Raw genomic sequence first — 21,586 nt, forward strand, 5'->3', positions numbered from 1 at the left:
TTCTTGTGTAACGACAACACCGTTTGTTACTTTGACTGCAGAAGCAAGTTGAAAAGCCGCTGGCTGTGTGTGTAATAGTTTTGTGGGTGTTAAAAGTTAATTGAATTTGTGTGAGGGAAGGCGGTGCCATAGCAGGGTGAGCAGTGTTGCCAATGAGCCAATCGCCAAGTTGATTCGCATCATTGCCACGGCGCACTCTCCACTTACATGTTACAGGCATCCGATCTGGTTGTCCGTGTCACTCTTCTGACCATGTGACCACGTCACAAGAAACACATTGATGATTGGCTGAAGAGAGAGAGACAGATTTGTTTTTAGTTTTAAACAGTGTGACGTTTCAGATAAATTGTTCTAGAATTGAATTTCTTTTGGTCGGCTGCTCTTGATCAAAACTGAAATACATTGTGTCATTTGTGCACATCAAAAAGCAGCTTCTCTTTTCTTCGAACAGGTTGCAAATTCCCAATGATTACCCGATGTACAATTCTCAGCTCTTTCTGACATTATTAAATGCTAAGGTCATCATCAAAATGTATTATTATTATTTTCTGATGTAGAGTTACCACTGCATGATGTGAATGAACTTGGTAATGAAATGTTCAGAGACCTCTGTTGAACTTCCCAGTGCACTGTAGCATTTTTAATGTCTTCCACCATTATCTAGATCAGATGAAATTATTTGCCCACTCCTTCCATGGTGGTCATTTTTATGTTTGCACTGTTTGGACACATTTCAAACAGCAATGCATTTATTTAAATTAATTCTCTCAAGTTTTCTGTGTGTGCGTGCGTGTGTGTTTATGGGTGTGCAGGCATTAGCACATTCTCCAATACAAAGAGGTGCATTGCTGGATGGCCGATCAGCTTCTTGCAGCTGTTATCGGGCCCAGCTGGGTCACAGCTGATACCAGCCTGAGCCACGCTGAGCAGCTAACCTGGAAATTGATGTTTCACATCAGCAACCACCCCTTTTTGCTCGACTGCAGGTTAGCTATAGTTGTGAGTTTAGGTAAAGCTGGTATGTTTGTCACTTTCATACATGCTGGTGTGACTGATATACTCTGGCTCATCTTTTGTGTCCCTTGGATATTCTTCTGCACATGTTTTTGCAATAGTAGCAAATTAGAAAAGACAGCATCGGGGGAGAGAGAATCTGGATTTTTGGTGTGAAGCAGTTTATTCATATTTTGAGGTTAAAGAGAAAGAATGGTCAGGAGACTAATGTTGCCTTTAGATTATATCATATATTGATAAAGAAAATAAATTATGACAAATTGCAGTTCCAGTATGTACAATGAACAGAATTTAGGACAGAATCTATCAGTGCTTATTCAATCATTCAGATATGACAAATTTGTACAATATCAGAGTCAGGGTTTTCAAAATATTCGAAGCCCAACTCTATTGGAGAGTCATGTCTGGGTCTGGGGTTTGAATCAAGGGCGACTGTGTGCAAAAGAATGTGTCTGTCGAGAGTGAGCAATGGGCAAGATGTGTGAATTGAGAGTTGTGTTTGTGGGACACAGAGAGCCTCCAACTGGCCTAGCTAGAAGGGTGTGAGTCTGGGAATGTTTTTCAGTCTTTTGGCCTGCTTCAGAACCTGGCACAAATTGTTTGCGGGTTCAGGCACGGCAGACAGCTCCTGTAGCTATGCTGTCTCGCAACCTCCCCTCCCCTCTCCTTTCCAGCAAAGCGAGTCCACACCACTTCATATACGCATACACATTCGATTGGCTGCGTAACCCGCACCTCCGACCTCTGTCACAGTCATCGCTTACGTGTATTTTCCAAAGGCAATCTCTGGATATGACACTCAGCTCGCATACTCAATTTCTTTGGTCACCATAGTTGACCAAACGGCAGGGTCTGCTCTGAGTGCAATGTGTCCTCTTAAACTTCTATATGGTCTTAATTACTATGCTGCAGCTCAGTTTAAGGGTGTTGGCAATCCTCGTATAGACATGGCCATCTTTACACCCCCCCGCCCAATCCTGAGAAAGTTCTTCGTCAGTAAATAATGAGGCTGTGAAGGCAATATTACCTGCTACTCTTGTAAGATACTGTATCATGTACACAGTATATTGCTGTTGCAGTCGTAACACTGCCACACCCTGCACAGTGTGGCCATCGAATGTATAAAATGTACTTTTCAATCGTTGAGAGGTTTAAACAGACCTGACTGAGTTTGCATTTCAATTTTGGCTTTCTGTGAGAATATTTTGATTTTGATCAATATCTTTTCACCCGACTAGTGTGCACACTCTTTTGGAGAAGGTTTCTCAGCCAAGTGGCATTCTTGGTGACTAGCTCTGTAAAACTGAACATATTTCATTCGGGTTTTTTTTTGTTCACTCCACGTTAATATTTTCCTACCTTTTTGCTGCTCTTTTGGGGACTTGGTGTCAATAGAAATCACCCCACTGTTTTTCCAATTATGCCATTTTTTTTCCTGACACAAGACTTGGAAATACACCTTAAGTGGCATTTGGGTTATAGTGTTATGGTACTGGAGTTTTAAAAGCTATAGAATGGGTTGATGTATCAACTTTTTCTTCAAGCAAAAAGTGTAACTCCAGCATTATCAGGTATGTAACTGATGAAGAAAGTTTGCTCATCCAAATCGTAGTTTCTCTCCATCACTCACTCAAACATACACACTGTATGTGCACGTGTACAAAATACAATTTAGTTTCTTTGAAGGTGATTTTGTCAGCTTTCCAATAACTCTTTTTTTTTTTAATTTAAAGAAGTTTGCTTTTAAGTAAAGAGGCTGTTACTGTTCATCTATTCTTCTCATCTCCTACATGTTCTTGTGCTGTCTCTGTCTTGCTTTACAGATTGACCAAGAGGTCAATTGCCAATTTGCCAGTGCCAATGCCTTTGTCAGGCAACAATATCAATTTTGGCTAATTAGGACCTGCAGCTAATGACCACTGCAGATAATGAGTTCATTTATAATCTATAAAACAAGTCTGGCGTCTTACAGACTGGAAAAAAACAAAAACAAAACAGACTCGGGTCTAACATTCCTGTTCTTCCATAATCGTTCAGATCTAAAAATATCGGTGCTATATTTCGATGCTGAATTCGCCACGCGCAAGCAGCACTAATGAAGGAGAACCGATAGATGTGTGTGTGTGCAACACGCAGCCCAGCCTCTCTCTGTCACTGGAGCTGCGACACAGGTGCATGGCAGTACGGCTGAGGCCTGTCCCAGCTGGCCTCATACGGTCCCGTCTGAGGCGGCGGCGGAGACCTTGTACGCACTCTGGGCCATTCACGTTGATATCCCCAGCCGTGACGCCTGATTGACGCCCTGCCCGGTCCGGCCTGGTGGTTAGAATTGGTGTAGATGCGGACTCGAAGTCAAAATTGGGTAAATACAACCAATGCCATTAGTGAACCAACCGTAAAGCCGTGTACAAGCATAAGGATTTTTCGAATCAAAAAAGATTTTCTTACCTTTGTCAGACCCCACACATGAAGATAAAAAAATCAGGCATTTCACAGTTTGGTCATGTTGTTTGTGGGGTGCTCAGATAATCTCAACTGTGTGTTTCCTCCAACACCGGTCAAGCATCCAGTCCTGTGGGGGAGAGCTCTCACGTGATCACACGTGACTTCACAAACTTGAAGACGAACGGCCTCTTCCGGGTATACGCTCATAGTTGCTGAGTGTTTGCGAAGAGGAACGGAGACGGGAGCCTTCAGTCTTACAAGGTGTCAGCAAGGTGTTGCTTTGGAAAATACTTCCTGTTGTCTGGAGAACCCACACTTTAAAATTAATTAATAATTCAATTAATAAAAAGAAATAAAATTATCTTGGGTTGGCCACTTCCACGCAGAGCCCCTTGAGGTGACACAGAAGAAAAAAAACAATATTTGCATTCCCTTGCAAAACACTCTGTTCCCTCGGGAAAAAATTAATAAATCTTTGACAATCATTGCGCGATCACACAGGTGTTTGTTTTTTGTTTTTTGAAGGGTTGGGTGTTAGGGGGAGGGAATGTGTGCCCTGCGATTGGCTGGCAACCGATTCAGGGTTTCCCCCGCCTACTGCCCGGAGACAGCTGGGATAGGCTCCAGCACCCCCCGCGACCCTAGTGAGGATCAAGCGGTTCGGAAGATGAATGAATGAATACTTCAAGGTCAGGTTGGTTGCTGAATCTGTAATGCATAACCTTTTGAAGAAATAGCAGTTCATTGAAGACAGCAAGCATCATGGAGGACTTTAAATGGTAATTGAGGTGAAGAAATGTCACTCATGTGGACATTATGCACATGAAAAAGGAACGCTCCATTTTTGTCGCTTTCTTTACTTGACAGATGACCCGGAAGTACATAAACAAGCATTAAAAAAACGTTTAGGAAATTACATGAATAGAGAAGTTCAGACGATTTTTCCAAAAATAACTCTAGTTCGCCGCCAGATGTATTTCTTTATTTTTTAAAAACTGAATCAGAATAGTTAGGAATCTAATCGATGTACCGGAATCGGAAACGAACAGAATCAGAATAGTTAGGAATCCAAGCAATGTACCGAAATCTGAAACAAATTCCGAAAACACTCAACCCTATTTCAGTCCTATGTTACACACAGACCAAATGGTAGATATGTAAACTGAAGAGAAAAGGCATAAAAAGCCTTTTGTTTCGTTGTGATTGTGTTTGTATGTGGCCACACACTGAAGGTGACATGTTCCATTACCTGACCATGATTTAGCTCAGTCTGAGGTAATAGTCAGCTAGACTGAGGTCACGCGAGGGCCAATGTAAGAGATTCAGAATGTGCGTGGTGTGAAAAGAAAGGCAAATACCAAAATAAGACCATTATTATTAACTGAGCAGCAAAGTTGAATGTTGAGAGCAGAATACAAGATTTGTTGGACTGGGCAGGCATCACAAAGTGTCAATGTTGATGGACATTTGTTGGAGTGCTGCGCTTTTTGGTGGTTGTCGCCTGACAGTGACTGAGCAGACTGGTTTGGCTGTCACTCTTGGATCCTCAGAACCACCTGTCCAGTCCAATCAGAGCTGCTTGCGTGCGTCTGTCTGCCCTCAACAGGCAGAATGAAGGCTGATGAAGGGATGAAAAAAACAAGAGGAGGAGAGTGAAATGGAATACTAAAACAGAAACGAGGGGCATCTTTCATGTGCGATTTGAGTGTGGCCAGAGCTGCATGTGAATTTGCAGTGGCTTGCCTGTCTCTCTTCAGCAACGCCTGAGATGACTGTCCGCTAATGTACCTCACTGTCCAACTTGACTCCGAAAGTGATTGGTTAGTCACAGCCTCGTCACTCACTGTTTTCATCATTTGAATGGCTTAGAAAGCCAACGGAGAGCAGAGACCTTTTCCGATGATCACGACTGACATGAATCAGTCCAACTGGATAAGAGGTGCAAGGGCACTTTACCCTATTTTTTTGGGTCCAGGACTCTCGCATGCAAACACAGATGGCATGTTAATTTACAATTAGCATGTAAACAATTGCTAAATGTTGTGACAACATGCGAAATGTGTTAAAACTCAAAACTCCACAGTGTCGGCCAGAGGAGCAATCACCCCCCCCCCCACTTTGAGAAGTAAAAACCTTTAATGCCATTTCAACCTTGAGAGATACAGATTACCAACCTATCGCCTATAAGCATTACACAACCCCAGTTTATCACACATTTACAACAGATTATTTTCCAGTCTGATGGCGTCCCAGTATCTTGTCCTGTATTGATAGCAGAAACTGAAACAACTACATGAAATAGTTCAATATAAAAATCTTATGCTTCGTCACTGACTGCCTAAAACACGTGTGTCAAACCCAGGGCCCGGGGGCCAGATCTGGCCCGCCACATTTTATTTGGCCCGCCAAAGCAAATCAAACATGTCAACTTCATGATGCTTGCTAAAATCACAACCAAAATTTAAACTTCTCATATGTAACAAATAAGAGACATATTGTAAGCAAATCTTGTAATCTTGTAACCAAACCCCTCATTACAGTTACTTAAACAATCGTTAAATACACCATTATTATATATTTTTTTTTATTTGGTTTCAGTCATAACGGCCCTCCAAGGGAAACAAACGGTAACTAAAATGTGGCCCACAAAAAAAAAGAGTTTGACACCCCTGGCTTAAAGTCATCATATTCTGAGTCGGTCTTCAATAAATACTCTGAGTTGCTATCAGGTCAGTAATTTTGCCACTGAAGAATGTTCCAATATTATATGCAGACAATTGAAAAAAAACGGCACCCACCAAAAAAAGAAGTGTATATTGTTGTTTGTAATGTTTGTAAAATGAATTGAAAGTGTCTGGACTTTTTGAATCAGCTGTTTGGATGGTCTCATGCACAGTTCAGTCGAGGAGTGTGCCTTTTTCAAAGGGGTGTCGATTGGAAAGGAAGAGGTTATTCTCCTCCCATCCGTGACAGATTTAGTCATAAATCTGTTCGATTAATACACAGACTGCCAAGGACTCTAGTGGTTTGCATTGTGAAACACAGGAGTCACTTAAAGCCAGACGCTTGATACTATTTGTCTTCAGAGCTCATTGCCGCTGCAGTTATTGATGTGACACGCAGACAAATACACAGCAGAAAAGGACTGGAAAATAAGAAAATCCCTGAAAACACCTAGTCAAAATTTGTTTTAAGGGAGCTACAATTTAAAGATCATTAAAATCAAAGAAAGTATCCAATACCCCAATTCCACTTCTGTCATGATTTCTTTCATTTCTAATGATGGTTTTATTTTATTGACATAATGACTTGCAAACACGCTCGGTTGGCTTTTTCTTTCTCTCCTTTTTTATTGCCAGTTGTCTAATTGACCTCCCTGGGGAAAGAAACTACTCGCCATAGACGTCCTTATCAAACAGAGAAATGGACTGCCTGCACACAAGCTTCTCTCTTCTATTAAAGATGGCCTCTGAACATCTCTCTGTATGGAAATGTAGGTCCGAGCACATTTCTGTCCACCCCACTATAATAATTTGAGTTAGATCTGCTAAGTTTATGTCCTCATTGAGATTGCCTCCCCCGAAGGAAGCCAAACTCCCGAACATTAATATGGTGCACTTCACAAAAGGCAGAGGAGCGGTATGGTAACATCATTTCAATTCATTTCCATTGTGTTTTCAATGAAAGCAACAAAAGCAGAATATATTTTGTTTTTGTCTGGAGGTAAGGGTGCTAGTGAGTGCAGATACCCCCAAGAGATCCCTTAAAAGGATGAGCCAGAATTGTCACTTGAATCGGACTTTGAAATTATCTTCCAAGTGGTATGTAATATAGCATCTAGGAGTGGGCGATATGGGCTAAGATTATATAAATCTTGACATAATAAATAATCAATAATGATAATTTGATGATATTCTGCCTAAAATACTGCCAATTTGCACTTCAAAGAACAATTATGGATAGACAGCATTTCTGAACAATAACAGTTTTTTTTTTTGTAATTGCTTCATGCATCATCTGCAAAACATCGCACAACTATATTCGACTGCATTACTTAACAATCAGTAAATTCAAATTATTTCCAGGCTACATTGGGTGTTTTCAATGATTTCTGAGTTTATTGATGTCACTCAATTGTCAGCTGCAGTAACTACACAACTACCACTGCCAACTACTATGGCAATAAGAATGAGAAAAGGTGTTTGAAGAGGTTTCTGGTGAACGTGTCTGACAATTTAGCTCACCCACTTTCTCCATAATGAGAGATATCAGCAAATAGTGATGTTGTATAATACGCCACGGTCTACCATTTCCAGCAACTAAAGCAGGGGTGTCAAACTCATTTTTGTCGCGGGCCACATTGCAGTTACGGTTTCCCTTGGAGGGCCATTATGAATTTTGGGAAACCATATACACTGTACATGTTTAATCCCCTCCACATATTGCATACACAGTGCACAACAAATTGATCAATAACTAGTTTTACAATCAGAAGTCAAAAATAATGAATGTTATTGTGAATCACATATGACAATTAGAAATTTTGGTTTAGCAAGCATCATGGAACTTGACATGCTTGATTTGCTTTCGAGGGCCACATAAAATGGTGTGGCGGGCCAGATGTGGCCCCCGGGCCTTGACTTTGACACATGTAAATTAAAGCAATCAAAATGAAAAAATAATCTTTCATTTGATTGATGTGATTTGTGCTTAACGTCACCCTAAAATATATCATTTGTGGACGATCCTGAACACAGACGGTAAGAGCGATACCGAGTCTAGCACTGTTATTGTAAATATGGACCCATTTGTTTTTTCGTTTGAAACTATTAATACCCGATAATCTAAAATTGCACATGGTGAAAGCAACGTTGACAACCATATTGATGGCTGTTTTATAGACTCCACAACTGAACAACCTTAACAAGTTGAAGTTGTATTATAATATTTTCGGTGGGGCCATTGTTCAACACTGAAGAGATTGATAAAATGATTCTCAATTTATCTCGAAGTGTTCAAAATTCAGGCCTAATGGTGTACATGCAATATCAGATTTAAATCCCAATTTCAATAATCGCAGGTCAAGATTATTTAGTAGAGGTTGCACTTTGTAGACACAGGGTTCTGTTGTGCAGAGTACACATTTGTTTAAATATGATAGGTAAGCAAGAATGCTGCACTGAATGAGCTCATACTGCCAGTATTTGCCTGTTTGAATTATGATGGGGGGTGATTGATGTGAGCCAGTGTGGCTTTAGCGAAGCTTCAGTTTGGCATGGCTGATGTGTTTGAAGGCTCCTTTTGTCCGTGGATGGACACCGTGGTAACATGAGTGGCAGCCCACTGACTCATCAGGCTGCTGATTGTATGACTGGATTCCTGAGGCTCAGTGACTCTGCCTTTTAAATTTTCATCAGGCATTATTATCAGATTTGATTCTTCTTCTCCCTCTCTTGTCTGGGGGTGATTTCCTTTTTGTTTGTCCCTGCTTTGCCAGGTGGCCTACTGAACATTGCTCCCTATACCTCTTAAGCCACTGGGCACACAGAATTCACAGCGATAATTCACAACAGGCATGAAATTGGACTCTTGGCAGTGCTTGTTCCACTGAATCAGCACTCAGATGAATGGCAGGTCTTGAGATGTCACTGACATAATGAACAGGGCTTTAGCATCCAGCTCTCTTCTCTCTCACAGGTCCGTGTCTATAACACATGAATTCTGTTGATCTCGAATAGAATGGCAGCCCTCATTGACTGATTTAGTACCAGGTGAGCGCCTTTCCAAAGCCATTGAGTAAACATGGCCATATATGAAGATGCAAATCTGCATAATGAACCAGTGTACACCAATGTATCGGTAATAGAGACCTAGAGAGAATAACAGCAGTAATTCCTCAACCAGTCATGTGTGCAACAATGTTACAGATAAGAATGGAAGGATACTTTTGCATTAATGAACTTTCGCAATGCATGCATTCAATTTAAACTCGGTAACAATGTTCTATTTCGAAGTGTACCAACACCAGTGTTGTCATTATTGTTAATGTTTATGTTGTGTGGAGCGTTCTGTTACAGCTGCAAGTCTTGTGACAGCGCTATGTCAGTAAAGATGTGTTTTAACTCATTACATGGAACACAAGAAAACAACATATAACATGAAACAAAACTAAATATAATCCAAAAAAAAGCAAAAAACACAGGTCATGACACTATTTGACAACATCTTCCGTACAACTTGACACGTAGGCAAATGAAACACATGGATAGATTTGTTCTAATGTAACTATAGCTTGACAGTGATGTAATTGTTTTAATAGAGTGAGGCAAATTTTACTCGACAGTTTGTGGCCCGGCGTGTATCAGTTGCTCTAATCATTTCATTGGGTATGTAGAATCCATTATTCCCTGTCAAGTGACCATATAGTTCAACACTGTTTTCCAAAGTTGGAGTTAATGTTCCATAAGTGGCTTTCATACATACCATTAGTCGTGAGTGACCATTTGTTATGAGTCACTTGAAAGTATGCCTACCCATATAGAGCAGAGAAGGGGGAAAAGTTATTGATGACTATGAGGTAGAATGCTTAATTTGCACCGTCTTCCACCAAATTATAAATTATATTGAAAGAAGCTGAATTTGCATAAATCTCATTAGACGCAATGAGAGGGGTTCATAAATCCTTATATTAATTAATCAGTTTAGCCACACTTTTTTAGGAAAACAGGGTGTATTATTACAACAAGAAGGGAGTGTACTCGTGGAGCCGAATTTGTTGTTGTGTGAAGCAGTTTGGTGCACAAATGACAGTAGTGATCTAGTTTTACTTCCAGCCTATTGATGATGTACCAGCAAGCAAGACGCGGTGATGAGCATGCATGGTGTGAGCACTCTTTGGTTGTGTGAATCATTTACTCGATATAGTTACCGTACAACTCTCTCCATATCCAAAAGAAAGAGATTGAACAATAAGCAGTACATCTCATATGTCTCACTGCAGTTGTCATAAATATGAAGCCTATGTAACACCAAAGTGGTCATCCACCAAAGTTTTTATTACAATTGGCAAATTAAAGAGGCAACCATCAATCCCGTAAGAAAACTGGGAGATTGCAAGACTGATTAGGGAAGACCCTTAGTTCGGACAGTCACTGCAACAAGATTGCAACATTGAATTGAATTGATTTTTTTAGCAATGGTTGCAAGCCTTCTAGCAACATGAAGTGTGCCTTATCAACAGAGCAAATCGTGACCTGAAAATGATCAAGAATTACACAGATATCCATCCGTACCAATGTTGTTGTTGACTGCTACTGCTCTTCAGGCACATTCTACCAACATGGCCAGGAATCATGATAACATTGTGCTTATTGAAGTCTACCGGAGCTCCCATGACACCCAACTGGATAATGTAGTGATAGAGTATTATATATGCCTGCATCCACAAATCTACTGTATCTGTATGGTCAGAGGACATTCAAGCTGGTTCACAATTCCTTCATGGACCACATTTAGTGCATTGTTCACCGTCATGCCAGAGCAATAAAAGGGCCTTAAACCCACCGAGTTGCAAGCCTAGAATATTATTCTTTTCTGCACACATTAATGCATGTGTCTCAGTACTTGGCTGTGTTACTCGGGTACCTAAATACTTAGATATTATAATAATACTGTACAGCATTTTAGTTCATGCTGGAATATCAAGAAGTGACAAAATCAGAATAAGAATCAGAATCATCTTTATTGGCCAAGTATGTAGAACAAGGAATTTGTCCCCAGTAGTATAGTCAACACTAGTATTGCAATAACAAATAACTACGATGAACAAAGACATGTATCGAATGAATTTTCCGTAATGTAAGCGTACCAATTCGCAGTCGTAGCACCCAATGACAACTGTGCGACAATGTGCAGAGTCATCGAGCAGAGACAAAGTAATCAGTGGTGCAATCCAATGTTGTGACGATTGTGCAGTTGGTGCAGATAATCGTAGCACCACTTTTTTACGTGACCAGTCGCAGTAATAGTAGTACAACTTTAGGTGTGCAATTGTCCAGAAAGTCCTTGATCGCTTTAAAGTGTCTGGTGCTGTGGAATATGGATCAACAATTGTTCAAATATGTAGAGAGCTGGAGCTACAATGATCATTGCGGTAATAGAGTTCCACACGGGTGTGAAAAAATGCAAAGAGCCACTGTAGGTTTGAGTTACTGTTTAGGGAGCGAATGGCGAGAGGGAAGAAGCTGTTTGAATGACTGCTGGTTTTGGTGCGTATGGTTCGGTCGCGCTTGCCCGAGCGGCGTAGCTGGAAAAGGTGGTGCACAGGGTGTGAGAGGTCCAGTACGATTTTCCGTGCCCTTGTTTTGGTTGCTGCGGTGTGCAAATCCTCAAGAGTGGGTAGGGCTGTGCCAATAATTTTTTTCCGGCGTCCTAACTGTCCATTGCAGTCAAATTTTGTCATTTTTTTGTGGCAGCCCCAAACCAAACTGTGATGGAGGAACACAAGACTAATTCTCTGACTGCTGTGTAGAACTCTCTCAGAGTTGGCAGAATTGTTGCAATTTTGACATCCTGTAAGAGGAAGTTTGAGACGAGAGCTTTTTTTTTTCCGACACCTTCTGCCCTTAAAGAATGTCTTTTCTTCTTATTAATACTGTACTCTTGTACAGTACTCAGACAGTATTTTACTGTCTGTACTCTTCTTTTTTCTTCTCATGACACTGTCCTTGATTTTCAAAATATATCGCCTGAATGTTATTGCTGACAAACTTCTGTTCAAAACAGCCCAGTTGTTGGTAATAATCTGCAAATTTGCCAACCAGCATGAACTCCAAAAGAAAAAAGGAGACAAACACCGAATAAGAAGGTGCCCCAACGTGTGTGACAACAGATGTGTCGCAATGAGGGTGATTGACCACTGTGATTGGCAAATGTGTGAAAAGAGCCGGCCGGGTCTTGGTGTTAACGTTTTAGATTTTAGATTTACTGTAGATTGCAAATTTCATTTAAAAATGAAAAATCTGGTACATTTCTGAAATCTGCGGATGTGTCTGGCAGGTTCGTCAGTGGCTCAACTAAAGGCAATTGACCCTGAAGGCGAACCGCTCATGTATGGGGTTTCAGGAGAGGAGGCAATGCGGTATTTTTCAGTGAACAAAGACACTGGTGTTGTGTGGCTTCGACAGCAGCTTGACCGCGAGGTAAGATCATACAATGCACCCGCAACTGTGATTTCTTTTACCCAACAGTCCATATTCTTTTAAAAGGTTTTGAATAAAAACGTTTTTGTTGGCTCAGAGAAGAAATTGTATGTTTTGTTCTGTCTTTTGGTACTTCTTGCTAAATTGTATGTGTATTTTTCAGACCAAGTCAGAGATGCAGGTTGAGTTCTATGTGAGCGACATTCAAGAGGTAAGGACGGATTTGTGTCCTCCATTATGACATTCCTATATTATTAATAAATAATAAAACAACTTCAGGGCGGCCCGGTAGTCCAGTGGTTAGCACGTCGGCTTCACAGTGCAGAGGTACCGGGTTCGATTCCAGCTCCGGCCTCCCTGTGTGGAGTTTGCATGTTCTCCCCGGGCCTGCGTGGGTTTTCTCCGGGTGCTCCGGTTTCCTCCCACATTCCAAAAACATGCATGTCAGGCTGATTGGACGCTCTAAATTGTCCCTAGGTGTGAGTGTGGGCGTGGATGGTTGTTCGTCTCTGTGTGCCCTGCGATTGGCTGGCAACTGATTCAGGGTGTCCCCCGCCTACTGCCCGAAGACGGCTGGGATAGGCTCCAGCACCCCCCGCGACCCTAGTGAGGATCAAGCGGTTCGGAAAATGGATGGATGGATGAAAACAACTTCAAAGGGTCTTGCATTGTACATCTTAGTTACTGGAAAGCACAAAGCACCTCTGTATAACCCAACCAATGTCTTAGATCAACTTAAGTCTGTTTAACTTTATTTGAAGAGCAATTTAACTCCAAACTGGAAGGCCGGAGCTGGAATCAAACCCTGTACCTCTGAGGTGGATGTGCTAACCAGTCGCCCAGTTGACCACTGCGCTGTTCTTTTATTTATATATATATATATATATATATATATATATATATACACACACACACACACATTTTTGGGGGTGCTCTGATCAGCCACAGATTATGATCAGCCAATTTTGTTAGGTTAATCAAATAAAGTAATTGAAAAAATAATCAGTTGAGCAGCTCTAAAATTTGCAAATAATCCATGTGATCGGTACCTGAATCAGTATTGGACGATCTCAGTCATGTATCAAAAGCAGCAGCATCAAACCCATTGGAACACCCCTAATTAATATATATATATATATATATATATATATAGAGAGAGAGAGAGAGAGAGAGAGAGAGAGATTCTATTATGGTTTTACTAGGAGTAGTCACAAGAGGGAATGAACCTGCAACTCCTGTATGTCAAGGAAGTTATTACATATTTTACATAGAAGATAACATTTATTCAGTTATTTTTGATTGTATTTTTGTAAATATTGTCTTATCATTTATGTATAGTGCTTTCTTACAGCTGCGGTTGCTTTGCAGTACAGAATGAATAAAGTTGAGATACGTTTTAACTAAATTATTATGTGACATTCAAAGTAAGAAATGCATTAAAAAAAGCCCTAAAAAACATAGAGCTAGTCTAGCTGGTGATCGAAATCAAAACGCTTCGCTGATGAAGCCATTTACTCTGACCCAGGGGTGTCAAACTCATTTTAGTTCAGGGGCCTCATGGAGGAAAATGTACTGCAGGACCAGGAAATGTATGGGATATAACTTTAAAACAATTGGCATTAATCATACGCGAATTTTTGCCATTTGTGGATTCTCCGCTAATGGCAGGGGGTCAACTGTAAATATATTGTCATTGTCAATTCATGGGAATTTTCGATGATCTTTCCCCCCCCCCCCCATTTGTTCATAAAATAGATATTCTAAAGAAGAGACAATAAAATGTACTTTAAATAAATACATAAAATGATACACAAATATCAAGTAATGGAAAAAAAAAGTATGTGGTTATATTTCTTCAAGAATTCAGTGAAGTGCAAAGATTTACATTGAAAACTCGTTAGGCTATATGCTTTCTTTACTTTGTTGTTGAGGGACAATTCACTCTACATTAAACATTTGAACGATAAAATGTAAATGGACCCAATTATTGACAAAGTGTATCAGTTTGGTCTTTAGGAGCGTGTTGTATTTTAACCTATATAAAAACATTTTTTAAAAAATGTGTTTGTTTTACAAGATTCCGGAATCTAGATTTCATTTTGCCAAAGGATTACATATTTAGACCTCGATATTTCCTCCTCAGGTGGTCAAAGATACAGTCAACATCCAAATTGGAGATGTGAACGATAATGCACCGACCTTCCATGGGCAACCTTACACCGTACACATCGCAGAGGTAAGGATAAAGAAAATGAGCGAATAACATACTTCTTCCTGCATCTAACATGGTGAATACATCAATGGTTGATGTTGAACGTATTTAACAGGCTCATCATTTCCATGCTGAAGCTCTGAAACTAAATCGCAATACTCTACTCTCAAATTGTCATCAGAATCAGAATTGCAAATTATGACGGTCATAAAAGAGCAATGATAGTAAAACGTAGGATGTAGCTTACAGATGTCAAACTAACAATAAGAGATTGTTTTGGTTGTATTTTTGTGCATCGGCCATCTACTCCCGATTTGAGGAATTTGCTTCAAGCTAATGTTTGAGAGTCTGTACAGACTACCTTGTAGGAAGGAAAATATTCTCTTTTGAGGGACCTCAAGCTGTTTTCCCGTAACGCGCTCACTGTGCTTCTCTGACCTCTCGCTGGATCTGGTACCGCACTACTTTCCATCCTTCTCCTCTTTGCCCTCTTACTCATCTAATCCATGATATGAAGTAATTGCCAGAGTGGAGTGCAGGACTTCAAATAGGGAGCTAAATCCAAACACACACACACACACACACACACACACACACACACACACACACAAACACATCATGTGTTTATATTGAGTCCATAATTTTCAGAGTTTTCGCCAAATCTTCAAAGTCGCTGTTTGTTTTTTTTCTCTCCCCAATCCTTCAAGCCAAGCAAATAACAGAGGACCATTTAGACTGGTCCACTAGCTGGTAATGTTTTTCTCTCTACTCACAAGTTAGACTCCTATTACTTATCTGAACGCATTTGTCAATGTGTCTTGTATAATCGCACACACCCGACGAGTTCAATCTTGTGGGTTTCATTAAGAAAGAAGGGCAGTTCAAATCGAAAATCAAATGTCTGTTTTCGGAAGTGATTTCGCCCCATTACCTTTCTTGGACCACTTTCTCCATCTTGACTGGTTTCTATGCACATTTTGGTAGCGACCCTGTGAGGTGAATTTGCTCCGAAATAGATCGTTTTTTAAGTTAGAATTGTGCAAAAATTGACAACTATCTACCACTTCTTTGTAGAGATTTATAACTTTTTACAATTTCAATTTTCCTCTTTTTTGGGGTGTGATTAAACTGGATCCAGTGACACCTGGGGTCTGGAATGAGTTCCCCCTTCCCCACTATAGAAGAACATGAGCACCTTTGTTCACGTCAGCAATTCCGATGTGCAGTCAGCTAGCGAGCTAGCGATGTTACACCCCAAAAATGGATCTTCACCTCATATAGTCCACTGGAGTCGCCACTTCAGAGCGCCTCATTGGTCCCCATAATTGTATAAACGTTAAAAAAATTAAATCTGACGTAACCGCCAAAATTTCACATCTGTGTCGCCACTTTAGAGTGCCTCATTGTCAACCGTGAGTATGTGTCTCCCTAGAATTGTTGAGTATTTACAGTAGTTAACTTTTGGATAGATTATTGTTGGAAAGGCAAGTCTGTTATTGAGGTTGTTTAACAAACTTTTGACTGTTCTAGGTGTGTACCTGTGCAGGAAGTATTGTGATTTTGCTTTTGTATCCATTTTAATAAATATTATAATTTACTGTCGTGAAAGTAAAAATGGAAATGTTGCTTCTGAGCCACTCTTTGATTGATTGTAATATTGAAATGGAAATTTAGTGGAAAGTTATTGGGTGTAGTGTTTTGAACCATTTACCAGTAAGGGTTGCGAGAATCAATAAAAATAAGCAAGCGATCTGTGGCAGGACATTCATTTTTACAGAAGCAATTTTTCCAGTGAGGTTAAGTAGGACTTTTGTCCACTGTCTGTGGTTCGTTTCCATTTGTTTGTTTAATGGGACGTAATTGAGATTGAATAAGACTGTCGGCCCGGTAGCGATGTTGATTCCCAAATGTTTTACATTGCCAAGGTGGAGTGTGAGGGAATTGTTTTAGGCAGTTTAGTTTACAGATAAAATAGATGACGTATTGCAATTTATGGAGGGATGAGATGACAAAGAGAAATTGTTCACAATGTTGACTGGTTCCTGCAGTGATACCGAATGGTTCTGTAAGTATAAAAAGAGAGTGTCTGCATGTAAAATATTGGTAAGCTTTGACTGGACTGTTAACAGCTCGTCAAAATTTAAATTAATGTACCATAGTGTGCTCAACAGGAAGAGCCAGTTTACTTTGTTAAATGCTTTTTCTGTGTCAAATGATACGGTTATTGTTTGACTTTTTGACATTGTTAAAAAAAAAAGTGCAGGTGTTGTCTGAGGCATGTCTAAATTTGATGAAGTCGATTTGGGCAGGGTTGATCAAAGTGCGGCGGGGCGGGGGGGGGGACTATTTCTATTTCGATTTGTGAGATTGTGCGGTAACTAGAAGGTGCATTTGGTCTTTATTTGATTTTAATACAAGTTTTATGACTGCCACATTCATAGGGGTAGGCGTAGTGGAAGTCATTTAGATTTTTGTAGTGACTAATGAATAGAGGTGATAAAATATCCCAGAACTGCTTAAAAAAATTCAGCTGGAAATCCATCAGGCTCTGGTGATCTGTTGTTGGGCATCTTATGAAGAACTTGTTTCAGTTTTTGGATTGTAATAAGAGTGTGCTTCCTTGGTTAATGAAGGTAATAGAAGTTGTAAAAAAAAAAGTCCACTTCTGGTTGGTGGTGCTCATTATCAGATGAGTTGAGATTTCTATAAAAATTATAGAATGCTTTACTTTAAATTTCCTGTGGGTTTTGTTGATTGGAACACGCGGCAGGAGGAACAGAGCAGCAACGTAGCGATTCAGAGTGTGGAAGTCAAGGATCTTCCAGTACGGACCAAGGCGAAAAGCTGGCTAAATAGGCTGCCATCTACTCAGGCTGATGTGGCTCAATTGAGGGGGTGTGTCTCCGCATCCAAGTTGGGGCCCACCTCCTGCGACTCCCTTGGAAAACACAGAGGGAGGGATGGAGCGGGAGAGAGAGAAGAGGGGGGATGGAGAAAGCGAGGGAGAGAGAGAACAGAGAAACATGGCAATTGCTGAACAGAACCATGACAAAGACAAGGAGTGCTGTACAGTGCAATGCGTTTCACAAGTCAAGCAGCCCTGGAGGTCGTGTGTCTAAATGTCATTTTAATTTGTAGAGCCATAAAGAGGCTAAAAGGAAGCAGGTGGGCTTCCAATTGTTTCCTCTGTACGTGTTAATGAACTGCAAGCCGAAACCGCACACTCAGCCAACAGAGTCTGGATGCCAGAACTGCAAATATCCCCAGGAATAATGTTTGGATTTAACAGCAGATGGGTACAGACTTAAATCAGACTATGATGAGTACTGTCTCTAAATTACATATAAATGGAATACAACGTAGTTAAACTCTATTTATCCAATAATGAGACTGTCTGAGATTCTCTAGGACAAGGAACTGTTCAAAATACAGTATATTTGAGGGGAGGTTCAAGAAAATGTGACATAATTCAGTCCCAAATATTTTGTCATGGCAAGCAGTTATTTTTTATTGCTGCTAGAATTTTACAATATTCCAAATTGAAAAATTATGTGAGTATGAAGTACAAAGACTCGCGTGGTAGAGTGACCGTCTCCAAACCCAGAGGTTGGGGGTTCGACCCCCATGAGCAATGTAGTGAATCCCCGGTTGCTCCTGATGCTGCATCATCAGTAGGTAAATGAGGTCGAAAAGATGTGAAGCAAAAAAGCACGAAACAAGTGACAGCTCCCAGGGCCCCCTATTAAATTTTGTCTATCACTGGCTCCATTTGATAACTTTGTTGTTTTTCTGAATTATGTTATATGCACCCTGTATTCACTTAACCTCCAGATGTCTCCAAACTACTTCCCTTGCTAGTTTGAAATCACTTTGCCTCATGCGTATTTAATTTAGTCTTTGCATACTATCCCACTTACGCTCTCATTTACTGTACCTGCTGTTGTTATTGATCTACAGTCTACATGCGCTCTTTGGGTTCAGTTTCCTGTTTCTGCCCTTGTTTTTTTTTTAGCAAACACCATTTTGACGGTATAAAACAGCCTACAATGAATGTGATTGTATTCAGTGGAGAACTACAGAGAGTGGGCGTTTTTTGTTTGTTTGTTTGCTTTGTTCCTTTTTTTTTTAAATACATTTAAGGCCTATTCAAGAAGATGACAAATTATCTCTCTAGCTGCTTTTTCTTGCATTTTAATGTTAGCCTGTCCTCATCCTGCTTGCCTTATGTGTCTTCGTCCAAAACGGATGTTTTCCCCTCTCTGGGCCACTGGTAAACCCAGTATTATACTTTATATCCAGTTGCAAGGAAAGCATGTGAACCACGTATTACATACAATGAGTCACAACATTAGACAAACACAATCCGCTTAAATAGCACTCAAACATTTATGTTTTCGTGTTCAATTCAAAGGTTCACATATTTCACAAAGGTTGAATTTAGGCGACTGTTCTTGTTTGATAAAGACAAAGGTTCACATACTTTTCATACTTTTCACTGTTTTCATGTTTACATATGCAGTCATTGGTTATGTGGTATTAAGTGGTTTAGTTTAAAAAAACTTTATGCAGAAATCCAGGTAAATAAATAACTCGGTTATGTGCCCTTTTTTTTTTCAACTGTATTTTTTTTCTTCTGCTTTTACCCTCAAGTCCCCAGACCACGTTATTGATGTCTGTTACCTGTCCACAGATTAGATCCTCCTTGAACTTGTTTTCCTGTCAAAACTTTTCTTTGGTTCTCCCACGACAGTTTTATCCATCTGTTCTTTTCTTCATGCCTGCCACTTCTGACTGGAATGTGCAGTAACATGATGAGCCTCTCCACAAATGAATCTGGTCTTTTCAAATCCGACTCACTCATTTGAAGCTGGTACAGTGCATCTGGTTAATTACCTTCAGACTCAAGCTGTTAAACCAGCTGTTTGCGCGTGTATTTCAAACAGAAACGATTGCGTAAGTGGTTTCTGCCTTCATGCATGCAGCTTGTTATGTTTGCGCTGAGTGTTTCACTTTATATGGACAAATAAACATAAACTCTCTGTTGGAAGCCTTCATTTACTCCTAAAGGTAGTTTCTTTGAACATTCATATCACATTTGATGAAAGAAAATGGCTGAAACAGCAAAGATAAATGAAAAGAATGTTAGCAGTATTTGCTATTTTGATAACTAAAAGAGATTTGACCTTTTGATTAAAAAAAAAACCTCAGTGGGTATAAAGTAATCATTTTCAACTTTACTGGTCAGACTACTTCCAGTAATTACATTAGCAAACACTAAATAAAGAGTATGCGTATTCAGAGTATGATATGTACTTTTTTTTTTTTTTGCTGTGTAATAGTATTGTCGAATTAAATATCCGAGCACAGATAAACAGTTCAGATCCACTGCTCAATGACGCACTGGAAATAATAATGCTATCAAAACGTAACAGGAAATGCACCACTGATTTGTTTTATGGATGGCATAATATGTAGCTTTACACTCCAAAACCTAAATGTAGCCATATTGTACCGATAGAGCACAGAATTGTTCGTCAAGCAACAGGTTTTCAGTCTTTATAAAAACATGGACAGACAATACAATGTGGTCTTACCACTTTATCATGTTGATGTCAATTGAGTGAGAACGTGTACCTATTGGGATGGTGGATAGGTCAAATTACTTTAGAAGCTGAAGTTGGACACCACTGAGGCGATTTCATTTGGAATTCCACCAAACAGGCTCTTACTGTAAGGCACATCAAACGTCTGCCATTTCGAATGCGTCAAAAATGCAGCATGCATCAAAGGTGTTTTCTGTTTGGTTTTCACCCCAAATCAATTGGGACTGGCTCCAGCTCCCTCGCCACCTGGGGACAAGTTCTCTGAACAAAAATGGATGGATGGGTATACAGTAGATGCAAAGCGCCTTTGCAAAGAAGTCGGAGATTCACCTGACTGACTTTGTTAAACATTAGTTTCTGTCTTTTAAAAGTTAGTTGAACTTTTAAAGACTTTTATGGCAATGTGCTTGGCCTATAGAACAACTTTTCCCTGCATCCTTTGGATGTCACGGGTTAATGCTGAAATGCTACAGAGGCATTACATGGACTATGTGCTTTGTGATGTTAAATCACCTCCTCTTTCTCTATTTATTTTTCTGTCATTTAGCTCACCGAGCATGAAGAGCACCTTGATTTACAAGCTATGTCGAGATGAGTGCATATTTATCTGTCAAAAAATGGAGAGGCTTTTGTTACAGAGTGACCATCATGAGATCAAGAGAGAGAGGGGGCGTGGGGGGGTGAGAAAGAGGGAGGCAAAGAAAGGAAAGTGGGTGCACACAAGAAAAGACGGCATGAGTGGGGCAAGATTGAAGGGAGGGAGAGAATGGCTTGCACTCCCAAAAGCCATTAAAGTTTGATTCACCCACTCCTTACTCTTTGAATAAATCAACCTGTCAGTCCCTCTCTGCCTTTTCTTTCAAGTGTGTGGGGACCCTCCCCTCCATCCCAGCCCCCCACAATGCCTTCGGCTCTCTCCTTTGCAATGACACTCAGTTGGCAGAACTGAGAATTCTGACAAGGTTTGACTAACAAGATGATAGGTGTGCATCTTTTTAGTTGTCTTATTTTGTAGATGCACGGGTTATTTATACATATATAATGGACGTGCGTTTAATACTAAGTTTATGGGAACAGCAGTGTACAGGAAGCTTAAGTGTCATTACACTGCC

General features: G+C 40.2%; 1 protein-coding gene across 2 annotated transcripts in view; it reads left to right on the forward strand.

Annotated features, from left to right (window-relative positions):
• cdh23 (cadherin-related 23) overlaps window positions 1-21,586 on the forward strand; it is a 150,053-nt gene that overhangs the window by 8,859 nt on the left and 119,608 nt on the right. For both annotated transcript variants that reach the window (XM_086121828.1, XM_086121827.1), the window contains exons 3-5: window positions 12,517-12,659; window positions 12,823-12,870; window positions 14,803-14,895. In XM_086121828.1, the coding sequence (XP_085977954.1) occupies window positions 12,517-12,659; window positions 12,823-12,870; window positions 14,803-14,895 (284 nt within the window). The remainder of the gene's footprint in view (window positions 1-12,516; window positions 12,660-12,822; window positions 12,871-14,802; window positions 14,896-21,586) is intronic.

This window comes from Hippocampus guttulatus, chromosome 10, assembly GCF_054856545.1.
Source record: "Hippocampus guttulatus isolate MCC_2025c chromosome 10, RoL_Hgut_1.0, whole genome shotgun sequence".
NCBI lineage: Eukaryota > Metazoa > Chordata > Actinopteri > Syngnathiformes > Syngnathidae > Hippocampus > Hippocampus guttulatus.